This window comes from Delphinus delphis, chromosome 12 (genome assembly GCF_949987515.2).
Source record: "Delphinus delphis chromosome 12, mDelDel1.2, whole genome shotgun sequence".
Classification (NCBI taxonomy): Eukaryota; Metazoa; Chordata; class Mammalia; order Artiodactyla; family Delphinidae; genus Delphinus; species Delphinus delphis.
The window spans coordinates 65,475,739-65,496,494 of NC_082694.2; the positions used below are offsets into that span (position 1 = coordinate 65,475,739).

Here is a 20,756-nt window from a genome sequence, read left to right on the forward strand (position 1 = left end):
CGATTGCTTCAGGATAGCCTAGCCTATACACTCATGAATGAATCGTTATAAAATTTTTATGACACACAGTAATTTTTATGGCATATAGTATATGATTACAGTCATAGACATAATATAGTACTGAAAACATTGTTACATTTTTAAAAACCCACTTCCCTGTGATGACAGGCTGAGAGACAGTTTCTCCAATTACAAGAGAGGGGCATACTGAACAGTAATATAATTCTTTGAAAGCAAAGTTATAAAACAGTAAGAAAACTAACATATTATTTTATATTTAAAATCACTTACGTTATACCTATGTAAGGATAGACTAATATCTACATATATCCTATGCATTCATGTCATACCTTTTCCTTAATTTTTTGGTATTTCTAGCCTCTTCAGTTCATCTGTGAAGTTTTTCAAATTGTTGCAAATCTCCAAAATAATGTCCAATATCTTTATTGAAAAAATATGCTTATACGTGGACCCACACGGTTAAAACCATATTTTTCAAGGGTCAACTGTTCTACAATTTAACGGTTTTAGAACATTTAAGGAGTCAGGCAAGCATTATTGCAATCCAGTTTTTTTAACACTTCAATCACCTCAAAATTATCTCTTATGCCCATTTGCAGTCACTCCTGTTCCTACCCCTCAGGCCCAGACAACTGCTAATCTACTTTCTGTCTTTACAGATTTTCCTTTTGTGGCCAATTAATATAAACGGAATCATATACTATGTAGTCTTTCTTGTCTGGCTTCTTTTCTCTCAGAATAATGTTTTTGAGGTTCACCCGTGTTTTAGCATGGATCATTCCTTCATTCCTTTTTATTGATGAAGAATATTCCGTTGTATGAATAGACCATTTTCTGTTTTCCATTCACCACTTTAAGGACATTTGGGTTGCTTCCAGTCTTTAGCTTCATGGATAATGCTGCTTTGAACCTTCTCATATGACATATATTTTTGTCATTTTGAAAATTAACCAAGTTACCTTGGGGGTACTACCTTTTAAGTTTTTTAAATCTTAATTTTATAACCATATTAGTTATATATGCATAGATTCTTGTTAAAAAAGAAGTCAACCATTTCAGGAGAAGCAGAAGTTCCCCATTTTTCCCACTTTGAATGTGCTAAGGGCTTCTCTAATTGGCTCAATTAGGAAACATTATACTTCAGATCTAGTGTAGGAAACTGTTCAAAAAAGAAAACATTTCTGGTAGTCTCACCAAATATAACACTTGCTTCTTGGTGTTGTAGGAAAATCAGGTTGAAAAAGATATAGGACTTATCCCCAAAGATTTTACAAGTGTTAAAATTCAATCCAGCAAATATTTATCAAGCCCCTAGGGTGATGACATATAGAAGAATATGGCATTGTTTCTGCTCTCCAGAAGGTCACAGTATGGTGGGGGAGACAGATAATAAAAGATAAAATGAAGTACAATTGACAAAGTGCTAAGGGAAAGCAAAAATGGAATTGAGACATATAAAAATCATGTAGGATGACTAAGACTGAAAAAAATCAAAGAACCCCAAAAGCAACCTGTGGGAAAGAGGCTATAAATGGGGAAGTAAATTAAAGCCAAAATGAAACGAACAAACAAAAGCTACCATTTAGCTCATCAGAGAGATGAGTTATCACACTTTAAAGAAAGAACAGGATGCTATAAAAATGAAGCAGTCTAAGAATAAAAATGAAGCCTTGTGAATTAAAACTGTGAAAGCAGAAGGGTTGAAAGAAACTTGAGGTGCTCTCTTAAAAAAAGAGAAAACAATGGGGAAAAATAGCAAGAAAATACAAGAAAATCTGAAGACCAGCCCAGGAGATCCAAATAATAGACGTTTCAGAAAGAAAGAATAGAAAAAAGAGAGAGAAGGAAAACTATTAAGAAATAATTCAAGAAATTTCCCAAAACTGTTGGGCATATATTTTGAGATTAAGAGAGCCCATCCAGTAACCAGCACAATGAAGGAAGATAGACTTATGCTAATTTACATTATTGTGAAATTTTAGAAACCTGAGGACAAAGGAGGTTTTACAATTTTCAGGGAGGAAAAAAAACGGAACTCATTCCAAGAGTTGGAAAGGCCTTGGTTGGATTTCTCAATACTGGGGAGCTAGAATGCACTAGTAAAATGCCCTCAAAATGCTGAGGGTAAATGGGAAACGTAGTGCCAACCTAGAATTCTGTATACAGCCAAGTCATGAATTAAGGGTGAGAGTAGAATAAAGACATTTCAGACATGCAAGTTCTCAAAAATGTACCTTTAGATATACACTTTTGGGGAAGATGTTGACGGTTGTACTCCAATCATATAAGGGTGTAAAACTAAGAAAAGGGAAGACATGGGATCCAGAAACAGGAGATTCAATGTGGAGAGAGGCAGAGGGAATCCTTGGGATGAAAGTGAGGGGAAAACTCCTGGGCGACAGCTGAACAGAAGCCTAGGGGCTGCCAATTTAGATTGAAGTTGGCCAGAAGGCTCCAGAAACAATTTCTTCAAAAAGATGAGATTAATAGAAAATCAAATGTGTTTGAACATATTGAAAACAAATTTGTAGTAATATGTGCATAGAAAATGAAGCAAATGAAAAAAGTAAAGATACTTGTTAACTCCAAGGGGGGAAATATTATCAAGAAAGAGAAGTAAACCTAGTATAACTATATGGTTCAGCTGTAAGTGATGTTTATAGAATGATTAAATGGACAGTTGATGAGAAGGAAGTATAACTATACAAGGACGAGGCGAGATAGGAAGCTGGTGTATATGTAGAGAAAGGGGGCTGGGCGGGAACTAAATCCTCCTTTTCCATGATGGGAAAACGGTATAAAAAGTCTAAAACTGAACAAGTCAAGAAGTGGCAATATAAGCATTATTTAGAGATGTGGAGGACAATGTAAATAGCTGACAGATATAAACATTATTTAGAGATGTGGAGGACAATGTAAATGGCTGACAGAGAATAAGTGGTTGCTTCTGGGCAGTGGACGGAAGAAAGCGGAGGCAGCTGCTGGTTTGTATAACGTGGCTTATGGAAGTATTTGATTCTTTAAACTATTTGCAGTACAAGTTTAATGAGAATAAAGTCACCAATTTTTTAAAAGAGGCAAGTGATCAATTCCAACTAGAAGATCTGGGAGGGGCTCCTCCATGTGGGAGCTGAATGGGGATTTTAGCAGGTAGATATGGTGGGGAGGGGCCTTACGGTGAGAGTAACATGCAGTCAGAAAAGAGGATCAAAAGTATATGGGGGGGACTTCCCTGGTGGCACAGTGGCTAAGAATCCGCCTGCCAATGCAGGGAATGTGGGTTCGAGCCCTGGTCTGGGAAGATCCCACATGCTGGGGAGCAACTAAACCCGTGCACCACAACTACTGAGCCTGCGCTCTAGAGCCCGAGAGCCACAACTACTGAGCCCGCGTGCCACAACTACTGAAGCCCACGTGCCTAGAGCCCATGCTCTGCAACAAGAGAAGCCACCGCAATGAGAAGCCCACACACCGCAATGAAGAGTAGCCCCCACTCGCCGCAACTAGAGGAAGCCCGTGGGCAGCAATGAAGACCCAATGTAGCCAAAATAAATAAATTTATTTATTTAAAAAAAGTGTATTGGGGAAAGGTCAGTAAGTGTCTTGAATTCCATGCTTAAAGATATACAGACTTTACTCTGGAGATAGTAAGTGCGACTTTGAAGCAAGTGCTTGACCTGCTATGACCTTATATTTCAGAATGAGGCATAAATTAGAAGGAGGAGACACAGAAGGCCAGGAGTGCACTAAGGAGGTTTGCAATACCCCAGGAAAGAAATAATTTGGGCCTGAGGAAGAACAGTTGACTGTGGGGCTGGCAGAGGTGGGGATGCTCACAACCCTTGAAATTCCTTTTTGGAGGAGCCAATGAAATCCATGCATCGTTTTCTCCCATTTTGGTTTCTTCTGCTTCAGATAATGGAACGAGCTCTACTCCACATGGACAACAGCTATAAAATCCCCAATGTCCGGGGCACTGGGCGGCTGTGCAAGACCAACCTGCCCTCCAACACGGCCTTCCGGGGCTTTGGGGGGCCCCAGGCATTGTTCATTGCCGAGCACTGGATGAGTGACGTCGCGGTGACCTGTGGGCTGCCTGCAGAGGAAGTAAGCGGGGAATCTGGGGGCACAAGTCAGAGGAGGTTAGCCTGCTTTGTATCTTGGACATCTCCCGTGGGGGTAGAGGATGGGCAGGCGCTGGTGAGGGGCAGGAAGCTCAACTTCCAGTTATGCCCCCCTGGTCTCTTGCCACCGACCTGGCCTCAGTGTCTCTCTCCTTGGGAAGGTACGGAGGAAGAACCTGTACAGAGAAGGGGACCTGACACACTTCAACCAGAGGCTTGAGGGTTTCAACTTGCCCAGGTGCTGGGATGAATGCCTGAAGAGCTCTCAGTATCACGTCCGGAAGAGTGAGGTTGACAAGTTCAACAAGTAAGCGCCAGGAGGGGAAGAGCCTGACGTTCTGGGGCTTCTCTGGGTTTCAGATTCTATAGCCTTCTTGCTGAAGTCAAAATAAGAATAATAACTTAATAGGTAACTTAGGAGGCTGCTGCGTTTGCTAACTCATTCACAGCCATCTCTTTAAGATCCTGAAATGGTCTTCAGCCCTGGGGCTCGGGGCTCACAGCGCTCAGCGTCATAGCACATCAGTGTGGTCCATCTTTATATGTTTGTCTGCCTTCTGGGCAGACGATAGTCTAGAGAACACCAGCCTGGGACTAAAAACACCATGTTATGTGCCTACCTCTGACACTAATCTATAAATGTGACCTTGGCAGTCACTCCATCTCCTTGGGTCTCAGTTTCATCATCTGTAGAGTGGGGATAATTGTGCTGGCTCTGTCTTTCTGACAGAGTTACTTGGATAACCAAATATACAGCACAAAGAAAGTATTATCATTATCATCAGCGAGCCACAGTTCCTCCCTGGGGCGAGTAGAGTCCCAGATCACCAGAGCACTCTGACCCAATCCGAATCCCACTCAAGACTTTCAAGGGTGGGCCCTGTTTCAGCTCCACTGGAGGATCTAGAACCCAAATTTCCGCTGTTCTCATTTTGTCTACACAACTGAAGCACAACTCAGTTATGACAGAGACTAACTGGGCAATTCCAAGGATGCTTTGTTCCAATTTTACAAAGATATTGACATAAAATATGTTCAATCTGACATGAATATAGTGGAGAAGTTGCTATGAGAATTTTTTTTTTTCTTCCCTCCAGGGAGAATTGTTGGAAAAAGAGAGGATTGTGCATAATTCCTACCAAATTTGGAATAAGCTTCACAGTTCCTTTTCTGAATCAGGTAATTGCTTTATATAATTTTGTCCATCTCCACTGCACTGGGGCCCCATTTCCCCCTCTGCTTGCAGTGTTGCAAGGGAAAGCCCATTGTCACGGGAACAGAGCTGAACAGAGGAACTCTTTGCTGTGTAAATGAAAGTTGAACTTGCGCATACCTACTTGATCTGGGGTCAATGTCTAGTTCTTATCTTCCTGCCTATAGGACTATGGACATCTGTTCTGCTTTTCTGATCCCATTTCTTCGTCAGGAGAATCATGACAAAGACCTACCTCCCTCTTAGGATAGGTGACAGAGAGATATGAAAAAAATAGTTTTGCAAACTACTGAAAGACTATATAATTAGATCGTGAGTTTTATACTGCTTTGATTTTTCTGTCTGAGGTTTCTATCCAAATTTCTACTGCTGGTTTTCTTTTTCCTGGGCTCCAGTACTTTTGGTCCCAGGCCTTAAACTGAGTTAGGATTTGCTGGATTTTCTGTTTGGTATCGTTCTCTTCCCTTAGGCAGGAGCCCTGATCCATGTGTACACAGATGGCTCTGTGCTGGTGAGCCACGGGGGCACAGAGATGGGCCAAGGCCTTCACACCAAGATGGTCCAGGTGAGCAGTCTGGAGACCATGGGCATCCGCCCCAGCACTGTGGTGTCTGCGTGAGGGAAGATGCTGTGAAAAAGAGAGCAGTGCCACATACCAGAAGCAGAGGCAGGCCTAGGCTCTGGCCCTAGCCCTGCTGCTCATTTACGTGTGACCCTGGGCAAGTCTGCTCCTCTTCTTGGCCTCAGTTTCCCCATCTGTGCAAAGGGGTTGGCCAGGTGATGATTCAGGCCACTTCCATCACCAGCACTCTAGGGCTCTGTGACTGTGTGTAAGGTGTGTGTTATGTGTATTAAGGTAGCTGGCTACCCTCACGCACACGGGACTCCTCCCAGGGGCGCTGAATTAGAGTTGGCATACCTGCTTGGCTTGTGGGTACTGGCCAAACTGGATTTTTTTAAAAGCCAGGGTTAGTTTAAAAAGGCATTGTTCATCACCATTACATTTATGACTTTTTTTAATCCAACCAAACCACTCCATAAAGTGCTGCTTCAGATTCAGACAGATGTGAGAACATCCGAGTCTCAGTAGAATTATGGTTTACGAAATGATTTTCTTTTCTGTAACAGTGAATCTGAATCCCATCTTGGGGAGAAGGTAGACAAGCCCTTCCCTAGGGGGTGACGTCCTCTCTGTTCGCAGGTGGCCAGCAGAGCTCTGAAGATCCCCACCTCTAAGATCTATATCAGCGAAACAAGTACTAACACTGTGCCTAACACCTCTCCCACGGCTGCCTCTGTCAGCACCGACATCTACGGACAGGCCGTCTACGTAAGGAGCCTCAGGGGCCACCGTGCTGAGGGCCAGCCCAAGGCGGGGGGCGTGGAGAGTCCCCGGGCCGGGGGCTGGAATGGCTCCTTGCAGGCTCGTGGCTGTGGCCATGCCTCTGGCTCTCTTGTCCAGGGGACACCAAGCTAAAAGAGGGGCTCAAGAACCACAACCACTTCCATCAAGGCCAGGAAGGATGAACGTGGGAGGGCAAGGGCAGCAGGAGGGAAAGCAGGGGATTCTGGGAGGACACAAGACAATGGAGCGAAATGGAAATTCGATTGTGGGGTCAGCCAGGTCAGACCACGTGCTTTGTCTGATGTCATCAAACAAAGGCGTTTGACGGGAGAAGGCACCTCCTTAGGGATCCCTCAACATCTCCCCCTCTGTCAGCCTCAGGACTGGGTCAGGAAGTGCTCTCCAAGCAAGAGCCAACGGCTTCTACCCTGGGACTCAGACATTCCCAAGAGGGTGGCAAGGCTGTCTGAGAGGCACTCTGGGCACAACATCGCTTGTCCTCGGGGTTTTGTTTGGGTCTGGGAATGCAGAGGACTGATGTGTCTGCCATGTGGGGCCTGTGTTCTTCAGGAAGCCTGCCAGACCATCCTGCAAAGGCTGGAACCCTTCAAGAGAAAGAATCCCAGTGGCTCCTGGGAAGACTGGGTAAGTCTGAGCTGATTCAAGTCGCTTTTGCAAATGAAAGCGAAGTTAAGAGCAGGGCTTTGTCCCCGACCCTGGGCAGGAATAGGAGGTCGGGATCCAGTCACACAGGCAAAAAGAAGTTGAGGTGCCCTGTATACTTTCACAGGACAAGCAGACGCTCAGCCATACTGGGCCCCTCTCTACAGCGTTCATAGTTGAGGGAAGTCACTTGAGGAGAATTTTTGATCCAGAATCTTGACAGCCCCGTGGGAACTGGGGGTTCGGCTACCCTGAGCCTCAGAAGGCGGGGTGAGTGCTACCTCCGCCTCACTGAGAAGTCTTGGTCCCTTGGGGCTGGTCCCCTGCCCCACTTGTCTGCAGTCTCGATGAGCCTCGTTTTCTCCAAACCTCCATCTCTTGGAGGGCTGCCCCAGGAGCCTCTCCCCGTGCCCAGCTCTGGGGTCCGGAGACGCTATCTGGGAGGGGGCAGGGAAAAAGATACTGCCCACGAGTTTATATCATCTCTGTGATTTTAAGAGTGACACAACGAGCACTCATGATAAGAATGAGCCCAGTTCTCTGATTTCTGGTTCAGAAGCCTGCATGTCAGAAACCCTCAGAGGGAGGCTGCAAGGAAGTGTCTCTCAGGTGAGAGACCTCGGCTCCTCCCATGAGTAGAAATAGCCATGGTGGCCCTGCCTCACCTTCCCCTAATGTTGGAATGAAAGGACTGGATATAACAGTAACACATAAAATGTGACCACACGTGAACCAGCGCAGATAGTACAAATCTCCCTCGATAGAGTCAAAGAAAATAAGCTATTTCTCTCTGACTCACTCACCTTACTATGCCTCACACAACCTGCACTCCCCTGCCCACATTCATAGATACCACATGCATGTGGGTTGATTTGGGTAGTTTGAATTTTAGTATGGATTTGTAAGGCAACGTAATTGTTTTTAATAATGCCTTTCCAATCCGTTGACCTGGGCTTTGTCCTCAACTATCGGCCATGTAGTCCAGTGTTCCTTATAAGCAGATAACCCCCAAAAGGCCATTATCAGAAGGGTGTGATCAGGAGACGACAGGCATCAAAGCTCTTTAGTGTTTGTACTGTACTGAAAAACAAGCCATCACTGCCACCCCTATGATCTATGTATATATTTGATATCATGCACATATAGTAAGGATCCTAGAGAAATTTTTTCTCTAAACCTTAGTTTTCTCATCTGTAAAATGAAGATAATAATCTTCTTAAGTGCTGACCTTATAAGATTGCACTGAATATTAAGTAAGACAGTATCTGTAAAGGACTCAATAGCATTTGATATATAGTAAAGTGCTTGGTAATTGACAATGATCATGATGCAAACTATATCAGTAACAAATTAAATCTTAGAGCTGTGGATATTGAAAGAAAGAGAGAGAGAGGAAGGAAGGAAAGAAGGAAGGAACGAAGGAAGGAGGGAAGGAAGGAAGGAAAGGAAGGAGGGAAGGAAGGAAGGAAAGGAAAATTTATTATGTAGTTAAAGAGATAGAATGGATGGAGAGATGGATAGCTTTATTAACAGGAAAGTATAAGTAGGAACACAAGGCTAACATGTTAAGTATCAAATGGGCAGTGTACAGAGCTGCTGTTGTAATGCCCAGATTAGGGAGTAATCACAGGAGAAGTGGATGAAGAGGCAAGCTTGCGCTGGTTGCTGAGGGAAGAAAAGGATTTGGACAGATATAGCAGAGGACCCATGTAAACAAAGGTGCAGACGTGTGGGGACATGAAGGATTGGGAGAGACTTGACACTTGATTTTGGCTGGAGTAGCAATGATGTGTGTGTTACATAAAGCCAGAGAGAAGACTGGGGTCCTGAATGTCAGGCATTTGGTCTATTGCTCTGTAGGCAATGGGGAGACGTGGAAAGCTCTAGAGGAGGGGAGTGACATGGCTAGTGTGGTGTGTTAAGATGACCCCTCTGACTTGGCTGGGCTACACAGCAGGGCGCGGAGGCGACAGTTAAGAGGCTACTGCAGCGCTCCAGGCTTCAGATGATGAGGACCTAGTGCGGGGGGTACGGTGAGAAGGGGAGGTAAGGTATGCAAGTGAGAATCACTAGGAAAAAGAGTTGATCAGCTTCCAGATGAGGAAGACGAGCTTCTGAAAGCTTAGTGCTGGGCCAGCGTTTCTGGAAACCATGGTTCCCCCTTCCTGACGGCCATTTCCTCTGCTCAGGTCATGGCTGCCTACCGGGGTACAGTGAGCTTGTCTGCTACCGGGTTTTACAGGTAAGTAAGGCGCTGATCTCGCCCATCTTACAGTGTGTCGTCATCTTAACCTCTGCAGGGCCCTCCAGCACTGAACTCTGTCAGCCTATGGTCAGGAGAGAGCAGTTGCACCACAATGTTTGTCTCTCCCATGGACCCCCACCAGCTTCAATTCAAAGATGCTCTAAACTGCGTGGCTCACCCAGCCATGCGCCGGAAGCACGAGCTGTTACATCGGAAGACCTCTGTTCTAGTTCTGGTCTTACAGTATACTATTCCACCTGGGGGAATCACTGGTTCTCTCTGAACCTGTCTCCTCATTTATTGACATAGCGGGTCAGTGACCAGCCATCCGCCCCTCAGCGTTCTCCTGCAAGAACCAGAGGCGTCTGGTGTTCCGAGTTACCCGTGTGTGTTACTTTGTGCTACGCGTCACATTTCTTTAAGGGGGCTTTCCTTCAAAAGAATGAGAGGAGGATTTAGAGCACATAGTCCTGTTACCAAATGCAGAATTCAGTGGACCTAAAGTGAGTTTTAGAAAAGAGCGCGTATCTTCTGCAACTTTAAAATTCAGTAGCAGAGACCCTGTCCATCTGATTTAGAAGCTGTAAAAAGATATGATCGTATCTACTGTCAGCCATAATGTTTTAGCTTTCTCTGGGAAATTTAACTAGTGCCTTTTCTTTCACAGATCAGTGGATTTGGAAAATAGTTCAATGTTTGCTTTAAAAGGTCTTGTGTGAATTTATGAATATATATAATATATATGTAATATAAATGTATATATATATACTTATAGGGCAAAGCAATGTTTTGCCAGTGTTCCTTGGGTTATGTAATATTTGACCTACACAAACACAAGCTAATGCAAATTTTCTCATAAGTTCCTATTTCATTTTTAGAGTTGATAAAACTGGGGTTATATCAGGGAACACCCAGATGAAGATGGTGAGTTCAGAGGTCAAAGAAGGTGATGATCTCCTGGGAGAAGCCTTTTCCCTCAGCCCTGTATCGGTTTTGTTTTCATGCAGATTCTGATCACATCAGCTCACATCATTAAATCTGTGGAGTGAATAGAATAGCACAGATACAGAGTGTTATGAGCAGAGAACACACACACACACACACACACACACACACACACACACACACACTCGTATATGTTGACTCATGCAAAATTGGAATCTTATAAGATAGTCAGGATTGAACAAGAAAAAAATTTATAAAAGAGCATCTGCTTTTATTAGCAACCCTTTGCTCAAATCATTTGTTGAAACTTAGAAGGGATCAGTAGATGAGGAGTAACACCAGGCAAGGTGGCTGCGTTAAGAGGCACCCAAGTTGGCACGAGGTACTGATCTTATGACCTTTCACCTCGAGAAAGGTGAGCAGCCCTGTGAGCAGGTGGACTTGTATGAAAAGCTCACAAGCCGGCCCAGAAAGAACCTTTGGTTCTGAGATCTTGAATCCCTATTCAGTAGATCATTTGGAGTGTAGCTTATGTGTCCTTCATGAGCTCAGGCAGATCTGTCACCTCCATTTCTACCATGTAGAGGCCAGCATGCTGGGAGCCTCCACTGCTCAGCTCTACAGAATGATTCATATAAAGGCCATTGGCAGAGTAGAGCCAGAGACAAGGGACCAAATGCTCCGGAGTGCCTGGGTTTCATGAACAGGTTCAAAATGTTCAAAACTCATGGACTTTTTTGAAGAACAGCTGGATAAAAAATAAAACCTTTAGCATCTCAGGATTTTAGGGGGCAAGCTATCTGTGTGTGTTTGAGTGGGGGGCATGTTCCTCTTAATACATGTGCAGTATTTTCTCTTTTCTCCCCCAGGACACCCAACCTTGGCTACAGCTTTGAGACAAACTCAGGGAATGCTTTCCACTACTTCACCTATGGGGTGGCTTGCTCTGAAGTGGAAATTGACTGCTTAACAGGGGATCATAAGGTAAGAAGTTTGCAAAACTTCAGTACTAAAGGGAAAAAGAGAAACGTCTGAAATTGCAATACAAAGAGCTGATAGGAATGAACTTTCTGGTTGGGAAAATAATGTGTTAAATCATGCCTTGGCAAACTTCCTATAAAGGACCAGAGAGTAAATATTTTAGGTTTTCTGGGCCACAGAGACTCTGCCTCAATTATTTCACTCTGTCTTGTAGTGTGGAAACAGACATGAACGTGTGTAAACAGATGCTCATGGATGCGTTCCCATAAAATGTAATCTATGCACACTGAATGTGAATTTCGTATAGTTTTCATGTGTCACAACATATTCTTTTTATTTTTGTCACTCATTTAAAAATGTGAAAACCATTTTTAGCTCACAGGCCGTAGAAAAACAGGGCCTGTGGAATGTAATTTGTGAACCCCTTCCTTACATGATCGACCCAGACACAGACAGGTTCAAAGCCTCAGGAACCTGGGGACCTGCCCTTCCTACTCAGACTCCTGCCTGAGTGTGCCTGGAGTGCTCTGCTTGTGAAAGTACTACTCAGGTTGGCACTTAACAACCTAAGGGTCACCAAGACCCCTCTATCATTCCACATATCCCTTTCTTTTCAAACTGCTTTTATTTTGCTCTCTGCACTAGAACCTCCGCACAGACATCGTCATGGATGTTGGCTCCAGTCTGAACCCTGCCATCGACATTGGACAGGTAAGACTCCTGGGGCGTCAGAGTGGTGACAGACTTGGCCACTGGCGTGCCCCACCACCTCCTAGGGTCCCCAGCCACGGCATCTTGTCCACTGTCATTTTTAAGCAGGTCTGAGCACGGTACCAAGTGAGTCTCCCTGAGTGGGATTTAGGTAGATGAGAGCCCACCCAACTCTCGGGGCGGAAGACAAATCCACGTGGTTAAACTTGGAAAGGGCACTCATACATCAGAAAACAAGATGATGGGTGGTGGGAACACTGGGTGTGCACACACTCAAACGCATGCATACATGCACACACACGCACACACATGCATAGTCTGAGCGGGAGCATGGGGGAGTGGAGATTGAGTCTGGGATCAATGTGCAGGTCGTGGGGTCTCAGGTCAGAGGCATCTTCTCCCTCCTCATTCCTCTTCCATCGAGGTCAGCTCTTGTACCTAGGAAGTAAATGCTACCAAGCGCGGGGTGGTGGAGGGTCCTGGGAGCAAAAGACATGGGTTCCAGCAAGAGGAATAAAGGGGTGGCTGGAAGAAAATCACTTTTGGAAAACATGAGAGTATTAAGCAGAGCAGCAGAACAGAAAAAGACAGAGGGAGGAATCGAGAACTGAGGTATTGAACATCCGGCAGAAAACGTGCATTGTTTCTCAAAACTGGACAGTTACTGAGTATAGAGAAACTTAGTCATAAATCTGTTTATTAACTCCCTGAACAATTGTGGTGAGGAACCCCTGCTACAGGCAGGCACAGGGCTCAGCACGGCAGACACAGATGCTCAGCACCTGGTCTCCCCCAAACACACTTGCTTAGCTACGATGGTGCCACATATCACGATTCTGAGCAGTGAGGCTGGGAGAGCAGACGTGTGGGCCAGCAGAGCATGGCAGTGCCCTTTAAGAGATCTGTAAGCTACAGCAGAGGCGCTCTTCTCCCAGAGGGCAGGCAGGGCTGGGAGTTCAGAAAGCCTCAATCCTACTGTCCAGGAAAGTCCTCCTCTCTTGTGGGGCTGCCCCAAAGCACATGGTCCCACTCAGCACAGAGGAGGGGCGTGGGCCCCTGCGGCACACTCAGCCACCATCAGCCCACGAGCTTGCTTCTCAGCTCGGGGTCGCCATTTCTCCCCTGGCAACGTGGAAGGAACATCTCCGTCTGCCCTGCGGCAGGTTCTAATGGGAAATTACGCCTACAGCTGCGTGTCCCTCCTGGAATGGCTGACAAGTTCTGAAACTGATTTCAACGTCAGTGCCTTTGCTGTGCCTACACAGATGCCTGGCAAAGGCCCAGATCAGTTATCCTGGGCTGGGGCGGGAGCCAGGGAAGCAGTGGGGGGCTCTTTTCAGCTTCCTTCCAGGCTCCACTGCAGGTGGGGCTTGGTGCCCGCCTTGGGAAGCAGCACCTGTCTTTGGGTGAGGGGGGCGGGAAGGCAGGGTAGCCACAGTCTCTGTCTGCCCTGCAGGTGGAAGGGGCATTTGTCCAGGGCCTGGGCCTCTTCACCCTGGAGGAGCTACACTACTCCCCTGAGGGGAGCCTGCACACCCGTGGCCCCAGCACCTACAAGATCCCTGCATTTGGCAGTATCCCCACCGAGTTCAGAGTGTCCCTGCTCCGTGACTGTCCCAACAAGAAGGCCATCTATGCATCCAAGGTACTGTTGCACTGGGTCTGTGCTACCTTCCAGTCTACCCTGTGGGAAACCACGGGTGGTGATGAGGGGCTCCAGCCACCCGCCATGTGGGTCTGTGGGGGGCTCATGTGGAAGAGAGAGGAGAACCTGACACGAGCCTTGGTGAGGGCGATGGAGGGGTGGGCAGTCCTGCCTGGGAACATAGGGAACTGGGTCAAGGATGACACCACCTCTGTGTGGTCCAAGCCAGCGCTTGTGGGTACACTCAGAGGGATTCCTTAGTTCAGTCCTGTAGGTGGAATCCTGACCTACACCCCCGTCCCAGGTGTGCATCCCCAATGCTTGATCTTAGAGATGATCTCACAGGTCCAGCACCCATGTTGTCTCATGAGAATCAGCCTATTGACTGCACACGGGGCAGCGCCTCTGTGCACACACTTTCACCTCCTTCAGTGTCCACCACTAGACCTTAAGTCTTGATCAGCACGCCTGGATGGTTATAACCATCCTTTATTTCCTCCATGCTCTGAATAAGTATGAAAAAATGGTTGAAAATCAGTCAAGCTGATTGATACAGTTGTTGGTCTAGGAAGGAAGACAGATAATTACTTGTAACCAATGAGACACAGCCCTTTGATCATCTCACGGTTTACTTTACTGTGGGAGGGCCTGGGATACTTTGTGATCCTTGCCATTGGCTCTTACACTTCACTGCACATCAGATCACCGGGCTTTGGAGCTCATGATAAAAATGCAGCTCCATATGTTTATGTATGACTGATTCACTTTGTTATAAAGCAGAAACTAACACACCATTGTAAAGCAATTATACCCCAATAAAGATGTTTAAAAAAAAAAATGCAGCTCCACTGGGCTCACCCTTAGAAATTTTGATTCGGTGGGTCTGTGGTACAGCCCTGGAACCTGCGTTTTTAGCAAGTGTCCCTAGTGATTCTGGTACAGGCAGTCTGTGACCTATGCTTTGGGGGATAAAACAACCTCTGCTAGAAAATAGTTTAATTCCTATTTGTCACGATGCCTCTATTTCAGCAAATTGTGAGAATAATTATGCTGCCTGTAAGAGCTGGTGACAGAGCTGCAGGTAGATTATTCCCCTAGGCTTATTGCTGTGAGGAAAGGGTCAGATTTCTTTTTGTCTGTATAATATAGTTACTTAATATAACTTTCAACGGTCCATCGTATTTGCACGGTGTCACCAGAGAAAATCACATAGTAAGAGTTAAAAGAAATATACCTACAAGGTTGAGTCATTTACTGCATTGATTGTTCTCAGCCTCTGATTAATTTTGACCGTTCCTCCTGTCTTGCTCGATGTAGCCACTAGTGCTGGCTGGGCTCCCCGACATCCCCAGCCCTGCAGATGTGGAAGCTGGGCCCTCCCCTGACTCCCCGCCTACACTCTGCTCTGTCCACTCAGGCTGTTGGGGAGCCGCCCCTCTTCCTGGGTGCCTCCATCTTCTTCGCCATCAAGGATGCCATCCGCGCAGCTCGGGCTCAGCACACAGATAATAATACGAAGGAGCTTTTCCGGCTAGACAGCCCCGCCACCCCGGAGAAGATCCGTAATGCCTGCGTGGACAAGTTCACCACCCTGGTATGATGCCCCCTCAGTCTGGGGAGGCAGGGCATAGGCTGGGGAAGGTTCTGTTGCAGAGAGAGGGGTGAGACAGTAGGCTCTCTCTCAACTGGGAAGTCTTGGGTCCACGCCCGCCCTCTGCTATGCAGTTGAGGTACCTCCTCCAACCTGCAGGAAAATAACAAGAAACCCCTTAAAGCTGCAGCTTGCAGCTAGGCCTCCTGAGAGGAAGGAGGGCTGTTTGATGCACGTTTATCACCCACAGATTTCATTATTTTCCATAACGATGAGGGTGATGGATAAAACTCCAGAAGAGCCTAATCTTTTGTGTCCATCACTGGCATTTTTGAGACCCTTCTTTGTTAAACACACTGTGTGAGGTACTAAGGAAATGGAGAGAAAAAGAAGAATTAATGAATGAATGAGATGGACCACATATGTTCTGTGATTACCCTGTGCCATGCTGATACTGGGGACACATAAGTGCCCTTGAAGAGTTTGCAGCCTTTTAGGAAACCAGATGATTGCACTACGTGGTGATCGGTCACTACCTTGGAGGCGTGTGTAGCAGTGAACTCCACGGTCGCTGGAATCATTTTGGGGAAGCCCCTGTGTGATACTTGTGGAGACAATGCCTGGCAAAAGGAGACTGTGCCAGGACAGTTTCATCCACTGGTGGAGCCTCAGAAGCAGCCCAGTCTCTGAGTTGGGCTGAAGTGGGCCCTGCATACACAGGACTCTCCAATTGCCTTTGCAGCCTCTATTGAGTTAGCAGAACTGGATTCTTCCTGATACCCAAGTTGGATTTCCTCTTGGATATTTGATAGGAAATTTGATAGGCCTTTTGGGTTTCAAGATGAAGTGGGTACTCATGAACCCAGAGTTCCTGGGATGGGAAGGGTACAGGAGAAGCCCCGGGGGCAGGCAAATCCGCCATCAGTACTGAGCGTGAGGAAGGAAGATGGGTCCCCAGTCAGGCTGCCCTTTAGGTTTTCCAGTAGATTTAGCTTCAGGGTGAGGACCACACAGCCCATGCGCAGGGCTCCCAGGCAGGGAGATGCCCACACCTGTGCAGCAACCTTCCCATAGCCCAGAACCTCCCCACCGTGGCCCCAGTGCTGACAGTTACCCAAACCCCATTCTCAGAGGGCAGAGGTGCCGCATGGCTCCCAGGAAGCGCACACAGATTGCAAAGTTAGCTCCTTGTATATAATCTGATGCAGAACTCAATGATTTGATGAGCCCCTCCTCTGAGGCCCTAGACCTAAAGCAGAGTTTCAAACCTAAGCCCCTTTGTGATGCCACAACACCCAGGTGATTTTAAATCCCTGCAGTGGATTTGCATGAGCAGCTGATCCAGGAGCCAAGTGTGCTTTTGAAGGACTGTGTCACATGACAAAGGGCCCCTTCTCTAGTTGGTCATCCCTGGGTCTCCAGAGCCTGCCACAGTGCTTACCACATGGAACGAATGACTAGGAAATGAAGGGGTCCTGCCCTGGGGGCACTCCCAACATCTGGGACTGCAGAGTGGTGTCTGGTCTTGGAATGGTGGTTGGCACTGGTGTCCTGAGCTATGTGAAGACCCTGCAGTAAGTTCTCTGTTGTTCCTTCCTAGTGTGTCACTGATGTACCAGAAAATTGTAAACCCTGGTCTGTGAAGGTCTGAAGAAAAAAGCCCCATTGGAGTCTTCTTATCCTACACTGGGGATTCCATGGAAGATGACACTTGCTCTGCAGAACATGAATTTATAAAACCTGCAGGATGACAACGGTGTGATTCACCAGGACGGTGTTTGGAAGAACATTGAATGCATTGGAAGATTTTGATCAAAAATATGATTTATAAACACAATGATAAGCAAATTCAGAAATGTTAGGCCCAAGTGGCTAATAGGCAATTAGCATCATTTCATGTCTGTTGTAATCACGTATTTGAAATAGATTTAGAAAGTGTTTGTGCTATGTCCCAACTCACTGGACAGCCTGTATAACCTCAAGTGTTGACAGCATCTGTTCTTCAAAGAGGATTTCCACAAACCTCCAGAGGCGTAAACCAAAGTAACTCTAAATCTGTGAGCCTTCCTCAGAAAGCTTTTCCTTCAAACCAATGAGCGTCATATTATAACCTCATATCCACACTCAGATTTGCAATGGGACAGTGGGGTGAGATTCAAACCTCTAAGCACTTCATGGGAGAGAATAAAGAATGAAACAAATTCAAGGTTAATTGGATTTAATCTTCTTAAGCTGCATAAAGTTAAGATTATTCTATAACACCAAAAGCCAACAAACCCAGTTATTGAGTACCTACAATGTATTAGCTTCTTCCTCTTTGTGCATTAAAAAAAGATCAGGTTTAAAAATCTTCAACTGAAGCCGGTCGTTCCCATCTACAAATGAGGCTACTCGAATCAAGATAGGCCAGAGAAAAAACAGTCAAGGAGCCTGGGTTCTCATCCCAGCCATGTCTCTAATTATCTTTGTGACCTTAGGCTGTCACTTCCCTTTTCTGTGCTTCATTTTACTGCAAAATGAAAGGATTGGACTGGAATAATCTCTTAAGGTCTTCTCTGGATCTAAACGTCTATAAATATATGACCTAAAAACTCCAGTTACATAAGGGAACTGCAGTGCTCAGAGACTTGGTTCCCTTACTGTGATGGGTGATCATGGGTGATGATCTGGGCTTCATGAACTTGACTTAAATCCCCCCAAGTGTCTAAGGTTGGAAAAGAGAATAGGAGAAAGGCAAGCATCCCCTCTGCTTGTTCTGACGGGTGATTTCATCACCACCTGGTGCTAGGTGGACAGTGTGACCTTGTCATGTGCCTTCACTGTATAAAATATCCAACATTCTGCGGGATGGGATCCACGGTTCTGGCCACAGGAGGAGGATAGTGTAAACCACGCAGCTGAGCCCGGCGCTTGATGTCACCAATAAATGAAACCGTCAGCTGGTTGGCATGTGAGAAATGCTTCATCATCATAATCACACCAGATGCTGACATCTGCCATATATTAGCCAACCTTCATTGCTGGAGAATGCACACACCAAACACTCACATCTATACACACACACACACACACACACACACACACACACTTTCTTACAAAATTCCTTTCTTCAGAATATTCTAGACTTTTACAGCATGATTAAAACTGAAGAGCTTTAGAAATAAAACCGGTATTTGCACTGAGATCCACACAGGTCCGTTTCATTGATTTTCTGGAATGTTCTAGGACATGGCCTGAAACTGAGATGTGTCTGTCAGCTGTTAGTAGTCTATCAGGGCTGAACAATGACTGAATTCCCTCTGAGCTTAGGAACAGAGGCAAGGCAGGGTGGTCGTGAAAATCAAACAGGCAAGTGCTTTGTGAGCTGTAAGTCACCGTGCTATTCCGAGGTGTTGCCTTCCTCCGACACCTGGCCTTGCCTTGTTGTCTTATCTGTAAACTGCTTCAACTCTGTAAAGTGAGGGTCCTTGGGCTTGGTGTTGCACAGGGGATGCCAGCACTGACTGCAGTATCTCACTGCAACCTGCAGAGGGCAGTGGAAGACTGGACATGAGACCATAGTCTCCAGCTGGCCCAGCAGCATTGCGTCCGCTGCAGGTTAGTTACCGGGGAGCTGATTTTACTGCCTCAGGATAGACCAGGTGTCTTCAAAGGTCTCTTCAAGAGCCGGATTTGAAGCTGATTTAGCGTTTCAGACTGAAAAAATCTCCTCAAAGGAGCTCTCAGAAGACGTGGGTCAGCTGTGGGAGTCTGAACTCCCGGTGAATGGCTGGCAGGGGAAGGCAGGTCTTACTTTCTCAGCATCTACAACTTGCCAGGTGCCAATTTTCATGTTTTACATACGGGGTCTCATTTAATCATCCCAGTGGCCTTAAGAGGTAGTACTTTAATGTCTGTAATGACATGAAGAAGAAACCCTACCCACAGCCGTGCGGTAAACGGGCGTTTACTCCTGGAAAACAAGCTGCGACTGAGCCATGGAGGCAGGGAAACCTGGCGTATACCGGGAGTCCATCTGCCTGTCAGAGTGGACCCGTGCTACTCAGGCTCCCAGAGGTTGGAGGAGGCCCCTGATGGCCTATCTGTTCGCCTGTGTGCAGGTTAGGACTCTCACAGGGGCACGGCCAAGCCGTGGACTGTGGTCAGAAGGCAGTGATGAGCTTCAACCTACTGCAGCTAAAAGGTGGCTGGGGAGCCAGGACGGGGAGGACAGGATGGATGGAGGTCGTAGGAGGAACCGTGGGCAAGGGATAAGGACAGAAATAGTCCTAGCTGATGGATTTACGACTGGGAACATCCCCGGGCCCACGGTATTTTTATCTTTAGCGGAGGGGGAGCCTGGAAACCATTCCCTTTGCTGCCTATTTTAGATCCTGGGACAAGGCTGTTCGGAACATGCAGCTTCCTTGACCTGCTGAGGCTTGATGTCGCCCTGGGGCCCCCCAGGCCCAGGGACCTGTCCTTTTGTTTTGTCTCTATCCTGGACTGGGGGAGTACATGCCCCCAAGGCAGGAGACAGATCCTGTGACAATCTCATCACCTGAAACAAAGCAGCCCACCGATGGGAATGGAAATGTCAGGAACCGCCCAAAGGGTTTTTGGCATCACCTCTGTCCTTGAACTGGCCTGGCCCTGACCTTGTCCAATCTTCTAGACCGACTCAGCATCCTAGAACTGGAGAGAACTTGGGAACCATCAGACTCAAGCTTTTTGTTTAACAGCCAAGAATCGTAAGTCCAGAGAGGGTAACTGACTTGTCTACTGTCCCACAGCACTTTAGTGGGAGAGACAGGCTTATGACAAGGCTGCCTGACTCCTGGTCCAGATGCTTTAAACTAAATCATATATCCACTAGTCAAGCGAGCCTTCTCTTAGGCAACCTTTGGGTCAGATTGTGGGGAAAATGATAGAATTCTAGTCACGTGGGGTGGGAAGACGATATGGACAGCTTGGAGCCCAAGACAAACACTGTGCCCTACTGTCGCCTGTGCTCTAGGACAGGGTGCTGCAATTGGAATCCTTCTGAAGCTCCACAGGTGGGAACAAAACAGTCAGTGCAAAACATCCCCTTGTTCCAAAGTGATGGGCTAAGTCATCTATGCGAGACTTGCAGAGGGGCTTGGCTGGAAACGGACTTTGCTGCCTTTAGCTCCTCACCTACCTCAGGGAATAAAGAAATGAAATACAGAGTTTGAGATATTGGAGAGAGAGTATGTCTTTGAAGACAGCAAGATGTATATCCTCCTTGTTACAGAGAAAAGAGGGAGGGAGG

The 20,756-nt window shown here is 46.5% G+C and overlaps 1 protein-coding gene across 3 annotated transcripts in view; it reads left to right on the forward strand.

Moving 5' to 3' along the window:
• XDH (xanthine dehydrogenase) overlaps nucleotides 1–19,095 on the forward strand; it is a 61,027-nt gene extending 41,932 nt beyond the window's left edge. The window contains exons 25-36 of one of the 3 annotated variants that reach the window (XM_060026874.1): nucleotides 3,937–4,128; nucleotides 4,307–4,452; nucleotides 5,243–5,324; nucleotides 5,828–5,923; nucleotides 6,560–6,688; nucleotides 7,274–7,348; nucleotides 9,556–9,608; nucleotides 11,426–11,540; nucleotides 12,183–12,248; nucleotides 13,705–13,893; nucleotides 15,311–15,487; nucleotides 17,085–19,094. In XM_060026874.1, the coding sequence (XP_059882857.1) occupies nucleotides 3,937–4,128; nucleotides 4,307–4,452; nucleotides 5,243–5,324; nucleotides 5,828–5,923; nucleotides 6,560–6,688; nucleotides 7,274–7,348; nucleotides 9,556–9,608; nucleotides 11,426–11,540; nucleotides 12,183–12,248; nucleotides 13,705–13,893; nucleotides 15,311–15,487; nucleotides 17,085–17,135 (1,371 nt within the window). In that variant the 3' untranslated portion in view covers nucleotides 17,136–19,094. Of the gene's footprint in view, nucleotides 1–3,936; nucleotides 4,129–4,306; nucleotides 4,453–5,242; nucleotides 5,325–5,827; nucleotides 5,924–6,559; nucleotides 6,689–7,273; nucleotides 7,349–9,555; nucleotides 9,609–11,425; nucleotides 11,541–12,182; nucleotides 12,249–13,704; nucleotides 13,894–15,310; nucleotides 15,488–17,084 lie in introns of all 3 variants that reach the window. The other 2 variants (XM_060026873.1, XM_060026876.1) reach the window with 2 other exon arrangements.
• The last annotated feature ends 1,661 nt before the right edge of the window (nucleotides 19,096–20,756 follow it).